The sequence below is a fragment of the Oncorhynchus keta genome, chromosome 4 (genome assembly GCF_023373465.1).
Source record: "Oncorhynchus keta strain PuntledgeMale-10-30-2019 chromosome 4, Oket_V2, whole genome shotgun sequence".
NCBI classification, from domain to species: domain Eukaryota; kingdom Metazoa; phylum Chordata; class Actinopteri; order Salmoniformes; family Salmonidae; genus Oncorhynchus; species Oncorhynchus keta.
This window is the reverse complement of record NC_068424.1, coordinates 48581465-48608446: the sequence shown is the minus strand read 5'-3', so window position 1 is coordinate 48608446 and position 26982 is coordinate 48581465. Positions and strand designations below refer to the sequence as shown.

The window sequence follows — 26982 nt, the reverse complement described above, 5'->3', positions numbered from 1 at the left end:
TGAAATAGTCCACCCACACAGATAGTGTGGTGAAGAAGGCGCAACAGCGCCTCTTCAACCTCAGGAGGCTGAATAAATGTGGCTTTTCACCTAAAACCCTCACAAATATTAACAGATGCATAATTGAGAGCATCCTGTCTGGCTGTATCACTGCCTTGTATGGCAACTGCACCGCCCACAACCGCAGGGCTCTCAGAGGGTGGTGTGGTCTGCACAAAGCATCACCGGGGGAAAACTACCTGCCCTCCAGGACACCTACAGCACCCGATGTCACAGGAAGGCCAAAAAGATCATCAAGGACAACAACCACCTGAGCCACTGCCTGTTCACCCCGCTACCACCCAGAAGTCGAGGTCAGTACAGGTACATCAAAGCTGGGACCGAGAGACTGAAAAATAGCTTCTATCTCAAGGCCATCAGACTGTAAAACAGCCATCACTAACTCAGAGAGGCTGCTGCCTACATACAGACTTGAAGTCATTGGCCACTCTAACAAATGGATCACTAGTCACTTTATTAATTCCACTTTAATAATGATGTTTACATATCTTGCATTACTCATCCCATTTGTATATACTGTATTTTATACCATTTATTGCATCTTGCCTATGCTGCTTGGTCATGGCTCATCCATATATTTATATATACATATTCTTATTCAATCCCTTTACTTAGATTTGTGTGTATTAGGTAGTTGTTGTGGAATTGTTAGATTACTTGTTGATATGGCTGCACTGTCGGAACTAAAAGCACAAGCATTTCACTACACTCGCAATAACATCTGCTAACAACCATGTGTATGTGACCAACAAAATGTGATTTGGTTAGATTTTTCTTTTTTCCCAAAACACAATTCAATAAAATCACAATTGCTTTTTTTTGCCTTTTGAACATTTTTAAGCATCTTTTAACGCAGAACTAATAAACACTTTGTACCTTCTTTTTTTTTGCGTAGACCAGGGGCCTCGTTTATAAAAATGTTCTTAGATTTATACTTGAACTTAGTCGTAATGTCATTTCCGACGGTGTGCTTGCGTTCGATTCATAACAGATACTGATCTATAAATCTCAAATGAACTTCAAATTGACTGCACATGAACGTGCCTTACAATCAGTGATTTCCCCTAATAGAATGCCAGCTCAAATGAGGGTTTAGTCAGGAATAGCCATGGATCATAATGCGCAAAAAAAGTCATTCCGGTCTCTGAAAACTCTCTCCCTTCTAAAAGCAGTTTTCGATGTCTTCCAATAACACAAGAACAGCCACGGTTATTTTTTTTTCTAATTTGACACGCTATTTATAGAACACCGCATCTTGTTTTTAATTCAAAACACCTTGCGTCTGTTTATTGTTTATAAAGCTAATGCAAAGTTGACCACAGGCTTGGAGGCATATGTGTCCCAAGCTGCAATCCCCCTACATAACCAGCAGGAAAATCACTTACGGCAAGTCCAGACATTGAGATCCTTTCCACGTCAAAGTAAGGTTTTATAAATAACTACTTATATGTGGTTTCCTGCGTAAGTCATACTTAAGATCAAAATGGATCGTAAGTCCGTTTTAAAAATGAGGCCCCAGGCCCTGTTGTTACCTCATACCCCAGCAATAATGCTGTGCATTATGCCTCAACTTACCCCAAGGCAAACATTTTGGACTATGTTAGCCCACACAGCTACTGTAAAAGGATGCACTTTCATGTTAAGTTTAGGACCACATATTGCAGCTTATAGAGGCCCAACTGATGTATAGAACCATTTTTAAAGTATCTACTTTTGTTTAGATACAAGTATCATGAACCTCTAACACAACAAATTAATTTGAATTTGTGAAAATCCGTTTATTGGACATAAAATGCTTACCACTTTATCTATGTGGTTTCTTCCTTCACAGACTCCTTGAAATGATGACCTTTCCTTAAGCATTTGGTCGAATGATGCATTTTGTGTATGGTTTCCTAGAAACAAGGGCAGCTCAACTTACCCTACTCTCCCCTATGCTATATTGTAAATTATCAACTGGGTGGTTCGACCCCTCAATGCTGATTGGCTGACAGCCGTGGTATATCAGTCCATGGACCATGGATATGACAAAACATGTATTTTTACTGCTCTAGTGACGTTGGTAAGCAGTTTATAATAGCACTAAGGCTTCTCAGGGGGTTGTGATATATGGCCAATATGCCACGGCTAAGACCTGTGTCCAGGTACTCTCCTTTGCGTCGTACATAAGAACTATTCTTAGCCATGGTATACTGGCCATATACCACACCAACTCGGGCCTTATTGTTTAAATGAAAAATACAGTCACTTTATCCACTCCCTCTCTCTATGCCAGTTAAAGTGCTTTAAGCAGAGCCTGGCTGCTGTGGCTTTAAGAAGTCTATTCTGTTGGCCTCTTATTGGATGCTTGAGCTGCACGCTGTGCACCAATCGTGCGCAGAACTGTACAAAGAGATCTACTCCCTCCCCCCAGCCTCAGCACAGTTACCCTTACAATACTCAGAGCTGGAGAAGAGAAAGGGATGCGCTCACACACACGGAGACACAATATCATCTAAACACTTTAACATTACCGTGATACAACATTTATAGAAACATGCTAAATGGAATATGCGTTCTGGAGATTCATTTTGATATGAACGTCTTTGTTCCGGACAGAAGTTTTGGAATTGTGTTATAACGGATCAGGGATGACAAAGAGAATGGGATACAGAGACTGGAGATGGCTGGCTCTTTGGTGGCATCATTTCTTTCTCTTGTGGAGTACAATAGACGGACAGACTCGCTACACCATCTCGGAGGAACTGAAACAGGGCTCTGTGGTAGGAAATCTAGCCAAAGATCTGGGTTTGGGACTATCTGAGTTTTTTGACCGTAAGCTGCGTGTCGCCTCTGAGGCTGGTAAGCAGTATTTTAGCGTGGATGCGGGGAAGGGCGAGCTGATCGTCAATGAGAGAATAGACAGAGAGACGTTATGCGGACAAAGCGCCAGCTGCGTTTTACCTCTGCAGGTTGTCATTGAGAACCCGCTACAACTGTATCGTGTTGAGGTTGAAATACAAGATATAAATGATAATTCTCCAAGTTTCCCTTCCAAACAACACCCGTTAGAGATAGCTGAAACAACTGCGGCAGGTGTACGTTTTCCCCTGGAAAGCGCACAAGACCCAGATGTGGGGAGTAATTCTCTAAAGTCATACATTCTTAGTAAAGATGAATGTTTTACTTTAAATGTAAAAGAACTCTCTGGCGGCAGAAAGGTACCAGAACTAGTCTTGACCAAAGCTCTGGACCGAGAGAAAAAAACTGTCCATCATCTATTGTTGACAGTTGTAGACGGGGGCAACCCAGTGAGATCCGGAACCTCGCAGATAACTATTACAGTTCTCGATGTAAATGATAATGTGCCCGTTTTTGAAAATGCAGTGTATAAAGTTTCTGTAAGTGAGAAAAGCGCAGAGGGCACTTTCATAGTTCATCCTAGAGCAACCGACGCCGATGACGGACAGAATGGACAGATAGAATATTCGTTCGGTGTCCATACGTCAGACTCGGTGCTATCTGTTTTTGAGATTGATTTTCTAACAGGAAAAATCAATTTAAAAGGGCAATTAGATTTTGAGAGCGCTGCAAATTATGAAATTGACATCAGTGCGAAAGACAAAGGTAGCCCTAGAATGGAGGGACATTGTAGTGTGCAGGTAGATGTAGCAGATGTAAATGACAACTCTCCCGAAATAATTTTAACCTCCAAACCAAGTCCTCTGCGTGAGGATGCACCGAGTGGCACGGTAGTAGCTTTGATCAGTGCCCGGGACCTAGACTCCGGTAATAACGGTAAAGTGACGTTACAGCTCCCACGCGGTTATCCTTTTAGTCTGAAACCTTCCTTTTCTAATAATTACGCACTGGTCACAAGTGGTGTTTTAGACAGAGAGAGTTTCTCAGAGTATAATATTGAGATAACAGCCACTGATTCGGGCTCCCCTCCCCTGACTACCAAGAAAACTATAACAGTCAGTATTATTGATGTCAACGACAACCCCCCTAAATTCAGCCAGTCCTCATATAATGTATATTTAAAAGAGAATGGACTACCAGGCTCAATGCTATCCTCAGTATCTGCATCTGACCTGGATTTCGGGGATAATGCCAAGATATCCTACTCCATCCTAGACTCCAAAGCGCAGGACGTTTCTGTATCCTCCTATGTGTACATGAACACTGATAACGGCAGTATCTACAGCATGCACTCGTTTGACTATGAGAAACTAAAGATGTTTCAGATTCTGGTGCAGGCCAAGGACCACGGGTCTCCCTCTCTGAGCAGCAAAGCCACTGTCCATGTTTTTATCCTGGACCAGAACGACAATGCCCCCGTTGTTATTTACCCCTCCGCTGCCCTGGGCTCGCTCTCTCACCAGAAGATGCCCCGCTTCGCGAAAGCAGGCTACCTGGTTACTAAGGTAACCGCAGTGGACGCAGACTCGGGCCATAACGCCTGGATTTCATATAAACTGACCGAGGCCACAGACGCGTCTCTGTTCAGTGTCAATCTTTACACGGGGGAGGTGAGGACTAAACGCGCTGTGTCCGAACAGGACGACTCCTCTCAGAGGCTGCTTATAGAGATACAGGATGACGGGATGCCGGTCCAGTCCGCCACAGTCACATTGGCCATACAGGTAGAGGACGGGCTCCATGAACCAATCTTGGACCTTCGTCAGAAAGCGCCAGAGCCTAGCAAGAAAAGCGGGAGAATCACCCTGTATTTGATTCTCTCTCTGGCCTCGGTGTCCGTGCTGTCGCTGGTGACTTTTGTCATCTTAGCAGTCAAGTGCGTTAGAAACAGCAGGAGCAGCGGTAGTTGTTGCATGAGATGGGACGACTTTGACGGCAACAAGAACCCCAACAGAAACCTGCAGATTCAGCTCAACACTGACGGACCGATTAAGTACGTGGAGGTCCTGGGAGGGGATATGTTGTCTCAGAGTCAGTCCTTCAGGTCATGTGTCTCTCCCATGTCAGAGTTCAGTGATTTCACCTTCGTTAAGCCCAGCAGCACCACTGACTTTAAGGAGATGATCAACGTCCTAGACGCGTCTTTACCCGACAACGCCTGGACCTTTGAGAGCCAGCAGGTGAGAAGTGAACTGTAGCATTGTGACGAATTGGATTGTTGGATGGAAACGGTTTTATGACGTTTGATATTAACACACAAACAACATGCGTGTATTTTTGTGTTTCAACATTCCACAACTCTATACCTTGTTCTTTTGGCAGTGTTTTCATTGACTGAAGATATTAATATTATGGTAGCTCATCCTTTAGACTATGTCTGATACAATAGTCTGTAAATAAATAATGAATATTTTTACCATTGAAGTCGCAGTGAAACTTTGAATTCAAACGGTACTTTTTCCGATTCGAATATTTTCCCTATTTACCAAATGCTGCAATGTTGCTTCCCTTCAGATTTATAAAAATTCTATAACATTCGAAATATTTAATTCATTATTCTCCCCTGATGATTGTAACCATTAGAGAGAGCTATTGTGTAATCTATATTGTTACTATAGTTGCTGTGTCGCGTCATTCTGTGTCTTTCTGACTGGCTCGTGGACGCGTATGGGTTTCAGCACCATGGACAGGGACCCGGCTGAATGAACTGTGTGGTTTTTGTGTGTAGGAGGGCAGACAGATATTCTTTTGCTGTAAAATACATATTTTTTCAGATCGCCTGAAGCTCAATCGATATTTTATGCAAACTATAATCGTCAAAAATGTGTTTCTTCCACAGCCTCTTCTAGAATGGCAGCATTTTGCATGATATCTGTGCGCAATGGGAGACTATATTTTGAAATGTCTTACACTTGTACCTATTTTTAACTACAGGATATGGGCTGCCCATAATATATTTCCAACGAGACAATATTAACAGAGTGATTGTATATTGGAAAACAGTCTTTGGAGCCGCTCTCTGTGTTATGGTGCATCAGAAAGACCTCTGCGTTTCGTCTGACTGCTGTGGCTTTAAGAGAAATATTCTGTGAGCCCCTTATTGGATGCTAGAGACACACGCTGTGCACCAATAGCATACAGAAATGTACAAAGAGATCTACCCCCCCCAGCCTCAGCACCTAACACTTACAATACTCAGAGCTGCGAGAGAGAGAGAGAGAGTGATGCGCTCACATACACGGAGATATAATACAATCTCAACACAACATTATTTTTGTTATACAAAATGTATGGAAACATGCTAAATGGAATATACACACTGGGGATGTCTTTTGATATGAAGCTCTTCGTTCTGGACAGTATTTCAATGGGAATTGTGTTGTAACGGATCAGGGATGACAAAGAGAATGGGATACAGAGACTGGAGATGGCTGGCTCTTTGGTGGCACAATGTCATTCTCTTGTGGAGTACAGTAGACAGCGAGACTCGCTACACCATCCCGGAGGAACTGAAACAGGGCTATGTGGTGGGAAAACTAGCTAAAGATCTGGGGTTGGGACTCTCTGAGGTTTTTGACCGTAAGCTGCGTGTCGCTTCTGAGGCTGGTAAGCAGTATTTTAGCGTGGATGCGGGGAAGGGCGAGCTGATCGTCAATGAGAGAATAGACAGAGAGACGTTATGCGGACAAAGCGCCAGCTGCGTTTTACCTCTGCAGGTTGTCATTGAAAACCCGTTACAGTTGCACCGTATTGAGGTGGAAATACGCGACATAAATGACAATTCACCTAGTTTCTTAACAACGGAGCTCACATTGAAAATAGCAGAATCGACAGTTGCGGGCGTGCGTTTTCCCCTGGAGAGCGCAGATGACCCAGACGTTGGAAGCAATTCGCTCAAATCCTATACTATTAGTAAAGATGACTGTTTTAGTTTAAAAGTAAACGAGCTTCGTAATGGAAGAAAACTCCCCGAACTGGTCATAGAGAGAGCACTTGATAGAGAGAAAAAAGCTGTCCATCAGCTGCTGTTAACAGCGTTAGACGGAGGCAATCCAGTCAGATCCGGGACTTCACAGATAACTATCATAGTACTTGACAACAACGACAACGTTCCCCTATTTGAAAACAATGTATATAAAGTGTCCATTAACGAAAATAGTCCAACGGGTACCTTCATGGTTAAACTTAAAGCGACGGATAATGACGAAGGACAAAATGGTGAGGTAAAATATACATTTGGTGAGCGTACACCCGAGTCCGTGCTTTCCACATTTCATATTAATCCAGTTACGGGGGAAATGTTTTTGAAAGGTGAATTAGATTCTGAAAGCGCTGCAAATTATGAAATTGATGTAGCTGCTAAAGATGAAGGTATTCCGGAGATGGAAGGACACTGTAGCGTGCTGGTGGAAGTAATAGACCTAAACGACAACCCTCCAGAAATTGTCCTCACCTCCAAACCGAGCCCGGTGCGCGAGGACGCTCCTAGTGGCACGGTAGTGGCTTTGATCGGTGCCCGGGACCTAGACTCCGGGAATAACGGTAAAGTAACGTTACAACTTACAAAAGGCCTTCCTTTCAGTCTCAAACCGTCCTTTTCTAATAATTACGCCCTTGTCACCAGCGGTGTTTTAGACCGAGAGAGCTTCTCAGAATATAATATTGAGATAACAGCCACGGATTCAGGCTCCCCTCCCCTGACTACCAAGAAAACTATACCAGTCAGCATCATTGATATCAATGACAACCCCCCTAAATTCACTCAGCCTTCCTACAATGTATATTTAAAAGAGAATGGACCACCAGGATCCATGCTATCCTCAGTATCTGCATCTGACCTGGATTTCGGAGATAATGCCAAGATTTCCTACTCCATCCTAGACTCCAAAGCGCAGGATGTGTCTCTATCCTCCTATGTGTACATTAATTCTGACAACGGCAGTATCTACAGCATGCACTCGTTTGACTATGAGAAACTAAAGGTGTTTCAGATTCTGGTGCAGGCGAAGGACCACGGCTCTCCCTCTCTGAGCAGCAACGCCACTGTCCATGTTTTTATCCTGGACCAGAACGACAACGCCCCCGCTGTTATTTACCCCTCCGCTGCCCTGGGCTCGCTCTCTCACCAGAAGATGCCCCGCTCCGCTAAAGCAGGCCACTTGGTTACTAAGGTAACGGCTGTGGATGCAGACTCGGGCCATAACGCCTGGATCTCATATAAACTGGTGGAGGCCACAGACGCGTCTCTGTTCAGTGTCAATCTTTACACGGGGGAGGTGAGGACTAAACGCGCTGTGTCCGAACAGGACGACTCCTCTCAGAGGCTGCTTATAGAGATACAGGATGACGGGGTGCCGGTCCAGTCCACCACGGTCACACTGACCATACTGGTAGAGGACGGGCTCCACGAACCCATCTTGGATCCTCGGCAGAAAGGGCCAGAGACTAGCAAGAAAAGCGGGAGAATCACCCTGTATTTGATTCTCTCTCTGGCCTCGGTGTCCGTCCTGTCTATGGTGACCTTCATCATCTTAGCAGTCAAGTGTGTTAGAAACAGCAGGAGCAGCGGTAGTTGCTGCATGAGACGGGACGACATGGACGACTACAAGAACCCCAACAGAAACCTGCAGATTCAGCTCAACACTGACGGACCGATTAAGTACGTGGAGGTCCTGGGGGGGGACATGTTGTCTCAGAGTCAGTCCTTCAGGTCCTGTCTCTCTCCCATGTCAGAGTTCAGTGATTTCACCTTCGTTAAGCCCAGCAGCACCACTGACTTTAAGGAGATGATCAACGTCCTAGACGCGTCTTTACCCGACAGCGCCTGGACCTTTGAGAGCCAGCAGGTGAGCGGTGAGCTGTACCATTGTCACGACTATGATTCCTGACTCTAGTGCCTTTAATATGACGTCCTATCATGAGTATTCAGAGTGTAGTTTTCCTATAGGCTATGTCATCATCAGTGAGTGGAGACCAACCCACCTCGAGACGTTTAAAGTATCAGGGTGCAGCTTATGTACAAGATAAACGCTCTGTAGCCTATACTGCCTTGGAAATAATTGCTGGCGCAGCAGGACGAGGCGGAGCATATCAAACAAAAGGCTACAAGCTATAAATACACTGAACAAAAAATATAAACGCAACGTGCAACAATTTCAAAGATTTTACTGACAGACAGTTCATATATATAAAGAAATCAGTCAATTTAAATAAATAAGTTCAGCCCTAATCTATGGATTTCAGATGACTGGGAATACAGATATGCATCTGTTGGTCACAGATACCTTAAAAAAAAGGTAGTGGCGTGGATCAGAAAACCAGTCAGTATCTGGGGTGACCACCATTTGCCCCATCCAGCGTGACACATCTCCTTCACATAGAGTTGATCAGGCTGTTGATTGTGGCCTGTGGAGTGTTGTCCCACTCCTCTTCAATGTCTGTGTGAAGCTGCTGTATATTGGTGGGAACTGGAACACGCTGTCGAACATGTCAATCCAGAGCATCCCAAACATGCTCAATGGGTGACAAATCTGGTGAGTATGCAGGCCATGGAAGAAGTGGGACATTTTCAGCTACTAGGAAATGTGTACAGATCCTTGCGACATGGGGCCGTGCATCATCATGCTGAAACATGAGGTTACTGCGGCAGATGAATGGCACGACAGTGAGCCTTACACTGTAAAAATCTAACGCTTTTGGATACATTTACACTGTGGGGGATCCCCTATAAGTTCTTTGAATAACCCCTTTTAATGGTTCCTCAAAGAACCTTTTGAATAAGCTAAATGTTTTAACTAACCCCCCACCTCCAATATTATTATACGCATAACAATAACAACAATGACCCAATATTTTAGTTGTCAGTGTTTATTATTATTTTAGTGGCAAAGCAGAATTAAAACATCCAAATATGAGAAACTCCCAGCAGAGCCCCAAGTATAATGGGTATATCCTCTGGCGTGTTGGTGTTAGTGTTCTCCGTATCTGTGACGATTCTCGTCCTCGTCTGATGAGGAATATGAAGGATCGGACCAAAATGCAGCGTGGTACGTGTCCATGTTAACTTTATTAACCTGAACACAAAATAACAAAGGTGAAAATACGAAAAAGTCCTATCAGGTGACAAAACACAAAACAGGAAACAACTACCCACAAACACAGGTTACCTAAGTATGGTTCTCAATCAGAGACAATGATAGACAGCTGCCTCTGATTGGGAACCATACCAGGCCAAACACAGAAATACAAAACATAGAACAAAAACAGAGAATGCCCACCCCAACTCACGCCCTGACCAAACCAAAAAATAGAGACATAAAAAAAAGGAACTAAGGTCAGAACGTGACAGTATCCATCGGCAGAATGATTTTTCCAGTGAACGGTGATCGAACAGGGTCTCCTGTTATATTCATCAGTGTAGAGAGGGTCAAGTCTGTGAATCCCCAAAATAGTCATTGTACAGATGACCAACAAAACATGCACACGACAGTATTCTTACACATACCTTGTCCATAATGTAGGGGTATTGGGGTATTCATTGAAGAGGTAAGGGAGGCGGGTGGTAAGTGGGCTCTGCATAACACACCAAGAGCAATTGATATACCTTTTGTATGCCTCCTCGTCGGTATACCTGTAGACACAAAAGTGAGCCGTTCAGTCACCTGCACCCAATACAGCTAGTCTTCAACATTATTCTTGAAGCCTACATATTCTCACCTCTTTGCTGATTGATATCCAATGAATTGTGTCCATTTTCTGTTTTTTTTTTTTAGAAAGATTTGCACAAATATGAACCGATAGACGGTATCATCATAAAACAATATCGATTGATTTCACACAAGGGACCAAAACTTACCTTTAATTGAGGGGATCTTTACATTTTTTTCGGTTAAGTGCCTGCACCTGCTGTCCTTTCAAATTCAAATCCAAATGTTTCAGTTGGGCAGTTATAGGTTCTTGCAAGAAACCCCACCAACTAAAGAGATTCCTCGATGAGCCCCACCTCCCATGGTGGTCTTGGAATACATTTTTTGGGGGCTATTTTCTGTGCCAAGTACTGAAAATAGGTTATTCAAAGAACTTTGAGGATCTTAGAAGAACCCTTGTTGAATCCTTCATTTGTAGAGTACAGGATCTCGTCACAGTAGCTCTGTGCATTCAAATTGCCACCAATAAAATACAATTGTGTTCATTGTCAATAGCTTATGCTTGCCCATTCCATAACCCCACCGGCACCATGGGGTACTCTGTTCACAACATTGACATCAGCAAACTGCTCACCCATACAACACCATAAAACGCTGTCTGCCAGTTGAACCTGGGATTTATTCCGTGAAGAGCACACATCTCCAGCATGCCATCAAAGGTGAGTATTTACCCACTGAAGCCGGTTACAACGCCGAACTGCAGTCTGGTTAAGACCCTGGTGAGAATGACGAGTACGCAGATGAGCTTCCCTGAGACGGTTTCTGACCGTTTGTGCAGAAATTCTTCAGTTGTTGTGCAAACCTACAGTTTCATCAGCTGTCAGGGTGGCGGGTCTCAGATGATCCCGCAGGTGGATGTGGAGGTCCTGGGCTGGAAATGGTTACACGTGGTCTGAGGTTGTGAGACCCGGTTGGACGTACTGCCAAATTCTCTATAACAACATTAGAGGTGATTATTGGATTATGGTAGAGAAATGAACATTCAATTCTCTGGCAACATCTCTGGTGGACATTCCTGCAGTCAGCATGCCAATTACACACTACCCTCAACACTTCAGATATCTGTGGCAGGGGGCCGGAGAAATTCATGTTCATCACTCACCACATTAGTTCATCAGATGTACCAAAACATAGTTTTTTCTGCAAAAAAAAACAAATCAATGCTAATTAACTACCTACATGTTTCCTTGTTGGACCTGGGTTTACAATGTATCCAATTTCGGTTTGTGTTGTTGTCACTTTGGAGCAAGAACGTTTGGCACGTGTCGGCACATATTGCGTCATGATTGCAAGGTGTCCCGATATATTTTGCAACTGTCCAGATATCTTTTCCACAACTGTCCCGTTGTCTGGTTATAATGTCCATTCTGGAATGCCCTTTTAGGCAATCAGACATGAGTATTCAACAATGCTGTGGTATTGGATAGAATGTCAGCCTAATATTAGCACCAAAACATTCTTACCCGTATCTACATTCACCTTAATGTTGTAGCCTATGAGAATGGATGATATCTGGATCTGCAGGTTAATACATGTTTGCAAAGTAGTTCAGAAAAAGGATTAACGGTTCACACTTATCAACAGCTCATCATTTTTTTTTTTAAATGTGAAGTATATTTGGCTATTCATAACAGTAATCACATGTAGGTTTATCCAAATATGGAATTGACATCAGTCAAACGATTACTTCGTTAGCGTACCAGTGAACAATACGGATTTCTTTAGGCCTATATCATAGCTTTATACTTTCTCATTAACGTATTTTGTCAATAGGTAGAAATTGCACGGGATCAAACGTGATAAGTTCACATGTCATTCATTATCTGTGTAAGCAGGCCTAATACATACAAAGGGATGTAAAGTAGGCCAACGGTTGTTATGTTGGTTATCAATGGCATTGCTGTCTCCTTGCCAAGACCCAATCTGTGGTTTTACATCATGGCACATGGTTCAAGCGTTATCAACACCTCTGGAAAGTATATAATTTGATAACCATGCCGCCTTGCGGCTACGTCCATCATTGCAATTTGATCGTGAGTCCATCAGTTACTTTGCGTAACTTTGCTTATATTCAATGTAAGTAGTTCTGTTCATTGACAAAACATAGTAACAAGTTCATACTTACTCTTGTGGTTTTATACCCACCCTTTGTGCCGGTCTGTGCATTAAGCGCTTGGAAATGGCATAAGTCGCTTTTTAAAAATGATATGTTTTTATAAGTTCCATGGCCTCGTCGTCGTGAATTCTGAGTTGTTTTGCTCTAAAGGTAATGTCTTTAGCGTGTAACATGTCTCTACCTTGATGGTAAATCCAAAATGAGTGCCTCTTAAGTTTTCACTCACTCTCTGCTTTGTGAGAGAGTTCTGTGTGGGGAGCGAGTCCCGGCTTCTCCGCCAATGGGAAACGGGTGTTTGTGTCCCCGCCCCAGAGAGGAGCAGAGCAGAGGAGACGAGTGTGGAGAGTTTTAGCCGATCCTTCATGGAGTCTTACTTTTCCTCTTTATTTTCCGTATAGAATTAGGGCGTCATGATAACTTCTAAACTTCCCACCGCACTTTTTCTTAAACGGAAGTGTTTACCGACAGCCTGGTAGCGTCGTTTTCCCGAGACTATAGATGAGTTACGGTAAAATATTAACTTTGAACATTTTCCATCCCCCGGACCCCGCGGATCCCTCATAATGGAATCCAGACAGAGGAAAGGCTACGGAGGGTGGCCAGTGCTGAGTCTATGGTTTTCTCTGGCGTGCTTTACAGGCGCGACCGCGCAACTCAGCTACTCTATTTTGGAGGAGCTAAGACCCGGGGCTGTGGTCGGGAATATCGCTAAGGATTTGGGCCTCACGGCTCAGAGGATAATTCAGAGAAAATTGCGGGTGATCTCGGAATCTAACGCTCAGTACTTCGAGGTAAACCATGCGACTGGGGATTTGGTTATTAGACAGACAATTGACAGGGAACACATGTGCGAATTAAGTTCAACGTGTTCACTACATCTTGAGATTGTACTTGAGAACCCTTTAGCAATACACCGGGTTCTTGTGGATATTGTGGATGCGAATGACAATGCGCCGCAGTTTTCCACTAAGAATATTTCCTTGGAGATATCAGAGGCGGCCGCACCGGGCACCCGGTTCCGACTGGAGAGTGCGCACGACCCAGATGTGGGTATCAACTCTCTGCGCACTTATCACCTCGCACCCAACGACTGCTTTGTTTTGAATGTGGAAACGAAAAGTGACGGGAGTAAGTTCCCGGAATTAGTTTTAGAGAAGGCTTTGGATAGGGAGACGCAGGCCTCGTTTCGCCTGTTGCTCACTGCGGTAGACGGGGGAAAGCCGGAGAAGTCTGGATCCACTCTTTTACTCATAAAAATTCTGGATGTCAATGACAATGCGCCCGTCTTTGAAGACCCGGTGAAAAAAGTTAGCATTTTGGAGAATGTTGAACCGGGCACTTTAGTAACGAAACTGAACGCGACCGATGCGGATTACGGTCAGAATGGGCAGATCTCCTTCCTGTTTAGTAAATACACGCAGGACCGGGTGCTCAAGCTATTCAGCGTGGATTCTAAAACCGGGGAGATCCGTGTAAATGGCCAGGTGGACTATGAGACAGCGAATGAATATCACATCACCGTGCAGGCCAGGGATGGGGGAACCCCCGCCATGGAGGGTTCCTGTAACATTATAGTTGACGTCACTGATGTGAATGACAATTCTCCAGAGTTAACGTTGACGTCACTGACCAGTCCCATCAGAGAGGACGCAGCTCCTGGTACAGTCATCGCCCTCATCAGTGCAAGGGACCTGGACTCTGGTGAGAATGGGGAGGTGACATTAAAGGTCCAGTCCGGCCTGCCCTTCAAACTCAACTCTGCCTTTGGTGAGCACTACAATCTCGTCACGGATGGCAACCTGGACCGAGAGACCATGGCAGAGTACACTGTGGTCATCATGGCGACCGACGCGGGCTCCCCTCCCCTGTCGTCGCGGACGACCTTCGTGGTCAAGCTATCAGATGTGAACGACAACGCTCCTTCATTCTCCCAGCCCTCCTATTCAGTGGACGTCCCAGAGAACAACGATCTCAGCACCCCCATCACCATGGTGACGGCCTCTGACCCGGACACAGGGGACAATGCCCGTGTCTCCTTCTCCATCCTGCCCAGCATGGTTCAGGGCTCCCTCATTTCCTCCTATGTCTACATCAACCCAGAGACTGGACATATCTACAGCATGCGTTCCCTAGACCATGAGACCCTCAATGCCTTCCGTATCGAGGTGCAAGCCCGAGACGCCGGGGCGCCACCCCGGACTGCCAACGTCACCGTGCATGTGTTCGTAGTGGATCTTAACGACAACGCGCCCCTCATCATATATCCGCCCTTCCCCCAGGACATGGGGCTGCTGCTGAGTGTACCCCAGTCGGCTGGGCCGGGTCATCTCATTAATAAACTAGTAGGGGTGGACCCTGATAGTGGACATAACGCTTGGCTGTTCTACTCCATCGCCCCAGGGCCACACGCTGGTCTCTTCCGCATCGGCCCCCACACTGGGGAGCTCCGCACCGCCCGCAAACTAGCCGAGGAGGAGGGCGGCTCCGCCTATGACATCATCGTGGTCGTCCAGGACAACGGCGAGCCCACTCTCTCCACCACTGTGGCCATCACAGTGACCGTGGAGGAGAAGGGCACCAGCGACGCTGCCACGGACAACCGGAAGACGTCTGTGATGCGTCGCACCGGCATGCCTGACATCACCCTGTACCTCATCATCTCGCTGGCCTGTGTCTCGGCCGTGTTCTTCCTCACCTTCCTCATCCTCATGGTGCGATGCCTCCGCCACCGCAGCGACCTCGGAGGGACAGGCTGCTGCTACAGCCACCACCGGCCCAGCAGGGCCCACCATCAGAGACCCAGCAAGGACCTCCATCTGCAGCTCAACACAGACGGACCCATCCGTTACATGGAGGTAGTGGGAGGAGCTCAGGACCCCCCAGGAACACGGACCTACAGACCCTGCTACTCCACCATCTCCAGCCGAAGTGACTTTGTGTTTGTCAAGACGCCCATGATGAGTCACAACAACACCCTCAGCATGACACTCAACAGGAAGCACCTAATGAACTCAGCCATTGAGGTGAGGGCGCTGGGGGGAGGAGGCGGGATACTGGCCAATCGAGTATTGTGAAAATCACTTGACCAATGACATAGGTCTGTAAGTACTAGGTTATAAGCATTGACATTGAAAGGTTTATCCTAAGATCCTGGTTTTTATTCACTTAGCTTACCCAATTGAGCCTGCTGACCTAGACTGACTAAGTCACGTAGCAATGCAGTATTTATCCTAAAGCCTAGTGTTGTTGACCCTCAACCCTCTCTTCATGATGTGTGTGGTATTGTAGATAGCTCATATAACTGTGTCGCCCTGCTAGCCAGTGAGGGGAGGAAATGAAGGAGGGGAGAATTGCTTTAATATTTCATAGGAGATGCAGTCTCCCTCGCTCTCTCGGACTTCCAATTACTAAACGAGATCAGCAGGGAAGCAATGTTCTACAAGAGAAAGAGGGAGAGAGGGAATGGATGGATAGGAGTGCAGAGAGGGGTAGAGGGGAAGAGGGAATGGGGTGGTTTTGACAGATGGAGAGGAGGAGAGTAATGACAGATGAAAAAAGATACCAGAGCTTAGAGTAATAGCATAGTGAGATAGGAAGTGGAGGGGGACCGGATGACAGAGAGCGAGGAAGAGAGAGGGGGGTGGAAAAGAGGAGGGGGTGTGAGGAAGGGGGAGGATGGAACAGAGGGAAGGAAAGAGAGAAAAGGGGGGAATAGGTCAAAGAGTAAAGCGGTGGCTGAAAAAAAAAAAAAGGAATTCCAGGGGTCAGCACGTGACCTCACTTCCTATTGTCCTCTGAACCTTGATTGGTTCCATGCCATGTCTGAGTCACATGGCCAACCGTGACCTCACCCTGTGTGGCTGTCTGTGTGCCTGTGGCTGCAGCTCTAGTCAAACATTCCCAAACCTCATTCCCAGAGCACTTGTTAGGAAATACCATTTCACTCTGTGTTCCGGGGTGTGGATGAAAAGTTATGTTCTGACTGTCCACATGCAGTACATGCAGAGGACCCCTCCCTGTTCACTGACTAACTGTGTATATCTTCATTTCCAAGATGGCTGCCAGTGCTCTAGTTTTGATGATTCATGTGGAGAGACTCAGTGGCCTCTTTCTCCTTTTTCATTTGTTTAATCCCTTTTTCCTTTAGCCCAGCTAGTGATTATAGTTTTGGTAAAGTCCCTACAGGAAGAGGGCAGTGGGTAGTGTGCTGGTTTTAGTTTGTCATAATGCCTCTTGTCTAGGCTATGCGTCTCTGGTGAATTACACAGCTTATATCTCATGATGGGAGAGCACGGGTGTTTTCCTGGTTATCTGATTTTCTATTGGTCTGTTTTTCCTTTCGTGACTGTCATGGTCATCATGACTCTCTCTGTCTATCTCTCTCTCTGTCTATCTCTCTCTCTGTCTATCTCTCTCTCTCTCTCTCTCTCTATCTATCTATCTATCTATCTATCTATCTATCTCTCTCTCTCTGTCTATCTCTCTCTCTCTGTCTATCTCTCTATCTATCTATCTATCTATCTATCTATCTATCTATCTATCTATCTATCTATCTATCTATCTATCTATCTATCTCTCTCTCTCTCTCTCTCTCTCTCTCTCTCTCTCTCTCTCTCTCTCTCTCTCTCTCTCTCTCTCTCTCTCTCTCTCTCTCTCTCTCTCTCTCTCTCTTTCACTCCCCCCCTCTCTTTCTCTCTCTTCTCCCCCCCTCTCTTTCTCTCTCTTCTCCCTCCCTCTCTGGTCAATTTCGCACACTGTATCTGTTCATATTAAAACAACAAACAGCTGCTATATTCAGCTGATGCTCTCTCTCTCTACACACCATGGTCGTTAGGGTACCATCTGTCCCCCTGCTCCAGTGACACGTGTAGTACAGCAACGATAGAGGGAGGGCGAGAGGGATGGAGGGAAAGAGAGAAAGACAGTGAGGGAATCACATTACGCACGTGTGCCGCAGTGACAGACAGATTGGCCTCTAATGGACTAGCGCCACAGAGGGGACACAATCAGCGTGTGTGTATACAGTGTATAGTCAGGCGCTCCAAGCCCTACAGCAAGATGTAATCTTAGCAAGGCCCTATGTCCCCAGGGTCCCATTGTGGCAAACAGAGTGGTGACTTCTATCATTTCAACAGCAGTGTGTAGTTCCTCCTCAAAGGCCTGTTGTACATGGAACCGTCGGAGTGTGTAGTTGTGAGCGTGTAGTACTGAGTGTGTAGTACAAACCCCCACATTGAGGGTATGTGTGTGCGGTCACATTTACATTATGTGGCTAGATCTGTATGTCAGGGTCTGCGCACACACACGCTGGTCGCGAGAAAGAGACGTCGGTTTTGGACGTTCGTAAAGGTCCTGAGGACGTCGACAGGTGCCTTCGTCGGGCACTCCCCAAAAACAAAAGATGGCACAAGCGCTTGGCTCAAACTCGGCAGGCTCAGAGCCAGAGCGCGCTGCTTTAGACCAGCGCGCCGCGGCAGTTCAGTTCTCGAGCGAGCAAGGAGAGTGCTGGAATGATACGTAATGGAAGCCGCGTATTGTTTTTTAATTGTTTTGTTTAAAGCCTTCGCCAAGCCATTAGCCCTATACCTTAACCACTTGGAGGGAATTCCCAGACTTAACCCTTCGAGTCGTTTCTGTCTGAACCCTGTAACCTTTCGGAGTTAACTCTGTAACCACACAGAATGAATGGGTTATCATCCAATTGCAGCAAATTCCCGAAATGAAACGATGAGATCAGGTTACAGGGCGCGTGGTCACGTGCAACAACTAGATGTGGGAGCGTTTTTGTAAATACTCTGTTCTCGCGGATGAAGAAGCAGCACACGCTGCCAATTGGCCCGCGTGGCTCGGTGAACCCATCCCGGAGGTGACTCAGTGGGGTCCAGTGTGTCAGTATAAATCTCACCAAAAGCCTTTCCCCTTGTTTTCGTCTCTCATTTTGTCTCCAGTCCTGGACTTATCCTCCTTGCAGGTCCTGCATTGTCGACTCTGTCTCTAGGATCCGTATAGCTTTCAGTATTAGGATTCATGATAATCTGTTTCCCCCCCAGTGTCATCATCTGAATGGCTTAGGAGGACAATGGAACTGAAAAGCATTTATTGTGATAGCCGGGAGAATATTGTGTGGGAGTTGGTGTGTGGGGATGTGGGTTGGGAGACTGTTAGGACTTCCTCTTTCAGACAGAGCACCAGGTGCAGTCTAGCCGCAGTTCTGTCAATGCCAAGAGGTGTGGGTGTGAGCGCGTGTATTTTTGGTGTGTATGGGTGTGTGTTTGCGTTTGGAAACCGTAACTTCCTCACACGACACACAGCACCAGGTGGGGCCCGGCCTGTGTGAGAACCATGCCAGTGGAAGGTTTGTGTGTGAAGTGTGCGCGTGTGTGTGTGTGTTTTTCAGCGGGAAGAATCCTGCCGATGAATGTCCTCCCATTCATCAGATTATGGCCAGTGCTCAAAGAGTTATCCTCTCATTCATCCACTGAACCAGATGTGCTTTCTTTTCCGGGTCGGACTCGGGACGCACACTGGGATGGAGCCCAGATGTTCATGTCCCAGCGATTAGCGCCTTTTCCTCTTGTGTGTGTCCAGAGCTTTGACTCTGTGATCGTCCTTCTTTATCAGATAAAGAACAGATATGGACTGAGATAAATCCTCAGTCCATACAATTCTCTGCCGTTGTCTGTACAAATAATACTGTTTTCATGTAAACTGAACAAAAATATAAAGGCGACATGTATACTGAGTTATTTAAAAAAATATTTTTTATTTAACCTTTATTTAACCAGGAAAAACCCATTGAGTCCCAGAGTCTCTTTTTCAAGGGAGACCTGGCCAGGAAGGTCAGTATACATGACCAAGTAAATTAGTCAACTGTAATACATTAATTAGGCCCTAATCTATGGATTTCACATGACTAGGATCCAGATATGCATCTGTTGGTCAGAGACACCATTTTTCTTTAAAGGTAGGGGCGTGGATCAGGAAACCAGTCAGTATCTGGTGTGACCACCATTTGTCTCATGCAGCATGACACATCTCCTTCACATAGAGTTGATCAGGCTATTGATTGTGGCCAGTGGAACATTGTCCCACTCCTCTTCGATGGCTCTGCAAAGTTGCTGGTTATTGGTGGGAACTGGAACACGCTGTCGTACATATCAATCCAGAGCATCCCAAACATGCTCAATGGGTGATATGTCTGGGGAATATGCTGGCCATGGAAGAACTGGGACATTTTCAGCTTCCAGGAATTGTGTACAGATCCTTGTGACATGGGGCCGTGCATTGTCACGCTGAAACATGAGGTGTTGGAGGCAGATGAATGGCACGACAATGGGCCTTAGGACCTTGTTGCGGTATCTCTGTGCATTCAAATTGCCAACGATAAAATGCAATGGTGTTCGTTGTCCGTAGTTTATGCCTGCTCATATCGTAACCCCACCGCCACCATGTTGACATCGGCAAACTGCTTGCCCGCACAACGCCATACACGTGGTCTGCGGTTGTGAGGCTGGTTGGACGTACTGCGAAATTCTCTAAAACAACATTGGAGGTGGCTTATGGTAGAGCAATTAACATTCAATTATCTGGCAACAGCTTTGGTGGACATTCCTGTAGTCAGCATGCCAATTGCACACTCCCTCAAAAGTTGAGACATTTGTGGCATTGTGCTGTGTGACCAAACTGCACATTTTAGAGTGGCCTATTATTTTCCCCAGCACAAGGTGTAATGATCATGCTGTTTAAATCATCTTCTTGATATGCCACATCGGTCAGGTGGATACATTATCTTGACAAAAGAGAAATGCTCACTAACAGGGATGTAAACAAATTTGTGCACAAAATCTGAGAGAAATACGCTTTTTGTGAGTATGGAACATTTTGGGAATCTGTCATTTCAGCTCATGAAACATGGGACCAACACTTTACATGTTGTGTGTATATTTCTGTTTATTGTAGCTTAGGGACATGAACAGTTTGTAAGGCAGTAGGTTCTCTACCTATTAGTGTAACTCTGTCCAGTGATAGTGGTAACTGTGTTAGAAGCAGTCAGTCTGGTAAGTCTCTATGGATCAGAACAGGAGAACCATAATCCCTATCTGACCTCAGAGCAGACAGAGCTTCTCACTGAGGGAGTTCAGTGGGTTTTTCATCCACTCTGGTCACTTTCTGGTTTCTACCCTTAATAACTGACTCTGGATCATCTATCTGGAGCACTGCACCGAACCCTATCAGGAGTATTATGGGTGGATTTTTAAGGGCAGAAAGTAAGAACACATTTACTTGAGAACTGTTGATGTTCTAACAGAAGGTTGTGCTCTTGACCCTTTTCATGTGTGACCTGTGAACGCACCTCAGTAACAGTAACAGTATAGGACATGCTTACTCAGATCTCATAGCGTTCCGGTGGCGGTGGAACGTCAGCCGAGCCGCGAGTCTGTTTCCTTTTGTTCCCTACATGCCTGTGGCGGGACCTGACCTTGGGAATGACCTCTGGGAGTGAGACAGGTTTTTTTTTTATTTTTATGTGGCTGCACTGAGCGTCACACAGCTGGAATGCTGGGTCCCCTACTCGTTTTCAGATGAAAAATCACTTGTTCTCCTTTTCCCCTTTACTGCCATGGTGACTGCCGCCACACCAGCAGAGCGAAAGGGGGAAATATACATCTGTCAGTCTGTCTCTCAGATTGAGACAAAATACCCACTGGACAAGCGGAGAAGATTAGATTACACGTCCGCCCACCTGTTTCTTCCCTCCCAGTCACCATTCTCTAATTTAGAGGCCTATTCGTAGTTCAAAGACCTGGGTGTTCCTGTTTTATTTACATTCTTGCAAATCATATGTAACCAGATAGCCAACCATTAAAGATGGCTGCCTCGAGTCCATCTGCTCGTCTGAATCCATCTACAGAATCCTTAACAGGATAGAATTTGCACAAAGAGCGAGTGATGTGTATTATTGTGTTACATGCGATGAAATCAGAGACCCTGGAGTAGACAGAAATGTAAACCCGTAGTGGGTCATTTTGGCGCAGCTTGTAAATGACACGTTGGTGGTGAAGGTGTTATTGAAATTGGATAGCGTGTTTCTCGCTCTCTCCCCATACCCTCTTCTTCTCTCTCTTCTGCCCTTTCCCTCTCTGGTCTCTCTGTGGTAGAACACTTGTGTTAATAATGCACGGGAGGCGGGCTGGCTAGTTTGTCTGGGGAGCCTCTCTCTTCTCTCCTGTTCTCTCCTCCATTGTCGATTAGGAGACAGAGTCTGGAACACAGCCAAGGGTCTATTCACCGCCTCACTGCCAAACCACAGAGGGAGGGAGAGAGAGGAAGGGAGAGGGGAAGGGAAAGAGAGGAGAGAGAGGGGATGGGACAAGAGGTAGAGATGGAAGAAAAATGGATGTGGGTTGGGACTTTAGGAATAAAGAGAAGGGGGTCAGAGATAGGCTTTTATCTCTTCTAAAAAACAAATCTTCCCTCTCTGGTCAATTTCGCACACGGTATCTGTTCATATTGAAACAACAAACAGCTGCTATATTCAGCTGATGCTTATTTTCTATGACTGCTCTCTCCCATGTCTCTCTCTCTCTCTCTCTCTCTCTCTCTCTCTCTCTCTCTCTCTCTCTCTCTCTCTCTCTCTCTCTTTCACTCTCTTTCACTCCCCCCCTCTCTTTCTCTCTCTTCTCCCCCCCTCTCTCTCTCTCTTCTCCCTCCCTCCCTCTCTCTCTCTCTCTCTCTCTCTCTCTCTCTCTCTCTCTCTCTCTCTCTCTCTCTCTCTCTCTGACTCTCCTCTCTCTTTCACTCTCTCCCCCTCTCTCTCTTCTTCTCCACCCCTCTCTCTCTTTCTCTCCTTCTCTTTCCCCCTCTCTCTCTGGCTTCTGTTGAAAAACACAATCAGGTCTTTTTGAGTGGGCTGTGAATTACACAGGCAGAGCGTGAGGAGTCCTTGGGGCACTCAGTCATGGCCCTGGGGATCTTAATGATTCTAGTATCATGTCAGAGTTCTTATCGCTGTGAATCAGCCAAGACCACATTTTAGACCAGCACTGTTTATGTGTCACCTATTTGTATTGACCCTGGTGAATCAATGTTAGGGAGCTTCTCATCAATGAAGCCCTCATCTTGTCTGAATCTGATAAACAAAGACATTGATCATGTAAAAGCTTCAGTGGAGGCTTTATGAAGTTAGATGCACCGTATTGAGGATATAATCATCAACAAGGACAGATCTCTACTCCATATCTTGTGGAATCCCATACATTTAGTTGAGTTTTTGTTTTGTGCCTGTAATTGGGAGCGGAGTCCCTGTGTGTGTCTCTGTGTGTGTCCCTGTGTGTGTCTCTGTGTGTGTCCCTGTGTGTGTCCCTGTGTGTGTCCCTGTGCGCTTCACTGACATTTTCTCCTCCATGGATTTCAGAACAAAATGGCCACCCATCCAGGCTGAGAGATGTATGCCATTTATTCAGCCCCCCGACCACAGGCGAAAAGACTACACGCCAGAGGCGGCTGGCCGGAGGAGCTATAGGAGGACAGGCTCATCGTAATGGAATGGAGTTAATGGAACGGAGTCAAACATTTGGTTTCCATATGTTTGATACTGTTACAGTGATTCTATCCCAGCCATTACAATGAGACAGTCCTCCTATAGCTCCTCCGGCCAGCCTCCTCTGGTAAACACACACACACGGATGGACAGAGACAATACACACATATGACAGGCAGTCCCGTGGTCCCGTTGGTGTGTAGAAACAGAGATTTGACGTTGTATTTTGTGTTCTCTTCACAGCAAAAGCCTCCGAACGCTGACTGGCGCTTCACACAAGGACAGAGACCTGGACCCAGTGGGTGAGTACATAGACTCTTCCACACACACACACACACACACACACACACACACACACACACACACACACACACACACACACACACACACACACACACACACACACACACACACACACACACACACACACACACACACACACACACACACACACACACACACACACACACACACACACACACACACACACACACACACACACACACGAGATGGGGAGACATAGATTGAGCGATGGCTAGGAAAGAGAGGGAGCGATAGAGAGATGGGATTAAGGAGAAGCTGTGGTCCTGTGAGGCTCAGTCGGTAGAGCATATGGGCCAGCCATACATAAAATGGATGCACGCATTACTGTCAGCCATTTTGGATTATTTAGCATCTGCTGAACGGCATTGGGCTCCTGAGTGGCAGAGCTGTCTAAGGCGCTGCGCCACTCTGGAGTGCAAGAGGCAGTCACTGCAGTCCCTGGGTCAAATCTAGGCCGCATCGCATCCGGCCGTGATTGGGAGTCCCATAGGGCGGCGCACAATTTGGCCAGCAATCGTCCAGGCTTGGAAGGGGTAGACCGTCATTGTAAATAAGAATTTGTTCTTAACTGACTGGCCTAGTTAAATAAAGGTTAAATAATACAATTTTAAAAAGACATTATATTAGGAAGCAGTAGGAACATACTTTGCTTATGGGCCCATTGTGTGCAGCGGAGGTGATATCAGCAACTGAGGCACAGAGACTTTGTGTAGATGAGAATCTGGAGCTCCTGAGATTCCATCTGAGCCCTGACTCCTCTGAGTGAACAGGCTGCTCTCTGCCTCACACACAAAATGGCCGCCATTCCTCTCCCTCCCTCTACTCTCACAGAGTCTGTGTGCCATCACTCAGTACTGCTGAGGAGAGTAGGGGAGCAGAGTGAGTGGGGGAAGGGAGAACATAAGTGCACTAACATATACACATTCTAGCTCATTGATCGCGTTTGTGTTTCCATCTGGGTGATAGCATCTGATTGATCACTTGTGATATACTGTTTGGACATCAGTGATTGGCTGTTTCATGGTGGCGGAGGGGAAACTGCATCTACTGACATAAATCAGTTTGTGTGTGTGACTGTTTCTCCATCGGTTATTTGGCCTACATTGTGTGCCAAACTGCTGATCACGCCGCAACAGTTTCCACAACATAACTTTTACACAACACATTCCATGAGTCAAGAACCATCTGAGTGGGTGCGGGGTGGGCTCTCCAGTCCTAGCTTGCTTCTCCTACCACTTGGGACACACACACACACACACACACACGCACACACACACACACACACACACACACACACACACACACACACACACACACACACACACACACACACACAGAGTTTTAACAAGGAACAAAAACAGGAGAGCTTTCCATGTTGGAAGCCACTGAGGTTATGGGTACATTGGGAACGATCCATTTGGAGAACCTGACTTCTTCTTTGAACCATTATGTGGATGTCACAGGCTCAACACATCCCACAGAAACGCAGAGCTCCGCCGAGTTGATGTTGCCTGATCTTTTCCTGGCCTGTAGATCCAGACGGAATAGTGTAACACTCCTCTTGTGTTTCGACAGTCTCTACAACCACAATGGTGATCACATAAGATGGACGCCGAAGCGAGGCACAAGGTATCAACGTGTGTATTAGTATAGAGAGTGTGGTCACTTTATGGCCTCGACAACTTGTTCTGGATCGGTTTTTTTGTTTGTTGTTGAGGCACCCGTAAATAGGTCATGTTGAAACTGTTGTAAGGGAAACTGATCTAAAACCAGTTGTTAAGGGCAGAGAGTAGCTACAGTGGTTCTTCCTGTAGGTAGGTAGAGCTCTGCAGCGCTGTGTGTAGATACCCCTGACCCTTTAGCTATAGCGCAGATTCACTAGCCTGTGCCGAGCTGGGCTATTGGTCTCTCTGTGAAAGTCAGACTTTGACGAGGATCTCCGATTGGTTCACTTCGGTGCAGTGTGGTTTTTAGTTTGTGCGCTGTGTGTATTTCGTGGTAGTTTTACTCAGCGTGGTGTGGCTGTGGAATCAAAGACTGTCGAATATTTGTCCTTTTTTTAGTTTGGTGTAAAATGTGTTTTATCCCAAGTAGAGAGTTGAGTTTGCTGTGTTTCCCAGACACAATGCCACTTGTAGATCTCCTATAGCTCTGTGGTCTTCTTCTGATATGCCTATTCCTGGTGGCCAGAAAAGGAGGGCTTTGAAACAACTGTCCGATGAGAGATTGGACCCAGCTGGCTGTGAGGGCATTGAACAGGAACGTCTATAGAAGGACTGGAATGCATTCGACTTTATAGAAGGATTGGACAAGAGTTCCCATAGTTGAAGTGGACAGTAGAGTTTAGGAAGCGGTATGAAAGGCTTCCTCCTAGATAAGATGCCTGTTTCATGCATGGTTACAGATGCAGCTCTGACTGACCAGTTAGATTGATCCCTCTGGACATGACCAGTCATCATCTCAGCCACAGGAAGAGATAGTCCTGAATGGAGGAAGTGATTATTCGGACCACAGGAAGTCATAGAGCAGGGAGATGCTAATTTGTGATAAACAAGGCGTCCTCTTTGTCTCTCTAGTCCACAAAAGGAAACCAATCAAAATGGCGGTCCTGCTGGCTCCACTTACCACGCTTTAACCTGGTCTGGTTCTCGTTTGGGATGCTGGCACTGGTCAAGGACTCCTTCGCACTTTGGCATATAAGTAATACCCCCTTTAAAAAAATGTGGCTGAACATTTTGGCAAGCTGGACCGCACCACTTCTTAAAAACAAAAATCTCTCTCTCTCTCTCTCTCTCTTCCCCCGGTTACTTTCCCAGTCCATATGCCTTTGTCCAGTGGGTTTTTAATTGGTTTCAAGCAGAGACCAAAGGAAGGGCAGTCACTTGTTTTTTTTTTTACTGCAGCCAATAACACACACACACATTATTTTTTACTGCAGCTCATAGAAGGCAGTAAGCTGGATGTGAGACACTCACGTCCTTTTAACCCCTCGCGTGCCATTCTGTTTCTTCTCTGGCTCTTCAAACAGGGGCACAGCCTTTACCCACAACCCCCTGGTGCTACTGCGTTAGGCCATCAAACAGCTACTGAAATGGTCCAATCACTGAGGGACTGATGTGGATCAAAACCATCAGGAGAAATGCCAGACCTATAAGTGTGTGTGTGTGTGTGTGTGTGTGTGTGTGTGTGTGTGTGTGTGTGTGTGTGTGTGTGTGTGTGTGTGTGTGTGTGTGTGTGTGTCTGTCTAAGAGGTATGGGAGTTGGTGAGTGTAATCAAGAGCAGGTCTACTCCTTTTCTTCCTCTGCATGCAAAATTAGACTTTAAACAAAACAAC

The 26982-nt window shown here is 46.0% G+C and overlaps 1 protein-coding gene and 1 long non-coding RNA gene across 55 annotated transcripts in view; one reads left to right on the top strand and one right to left on the bottom strand.

Moving 5' to 3' along the window:
• Window positions 1-9818: 9818 nt before the first annotated feature.
• LOC127924103 (uncharacterized) lies at window positions 9819-12943 on the bottom strand. Of its 5 annotated transcripts, none has more exons than XR_008116751.1 (3): window positions 10678-12943; window positions 10466-10591; window positions 9819-10034 (listed from the first exon to the last, which is right to left on the bottom strand). It is a non-coding gene; the product is annotated as an uncharacterized LOC127924103 (long non-coding RNA). The 5 variants fall into 5 exon arrangements; XR_008116749.1 differs by having other exon boundaries at window positions 10466-10716; window positions 10817-12943; XR_008116748.1 differs by having other exon boundaries at window positions 10466-11017; window positions 11242-12943.
• A 286-nt stretch (window positions 12944-13229) lies between these two features.
• Window positions 13230-26982, top strand: part of LOC118370751 (protocadherin gamma-C5-like) — a 25709-nt gene continuing 11956 nt past the window's right edge. For all 50 annotated transcript variants that reach the window (XR_008116712.1, XR_008116698.1, XR_008116705.1 and 47 more), the window contains exons 1-2: window positions 13230-15806; window positions 23567-23625. Coding sequence is in view for 2 of the 50 variants with exons in the window: in XM_052508477.1 (XP_052364437.1) it covers window positions 13347-15806; window positions 23567-23625 (2519 nt within the window). In the remaining 48 variants the exon portion in view is untranslated. The remainder of the gene's footprint in view (window positions 15807-23566; window positions 23626-26982) is intronic.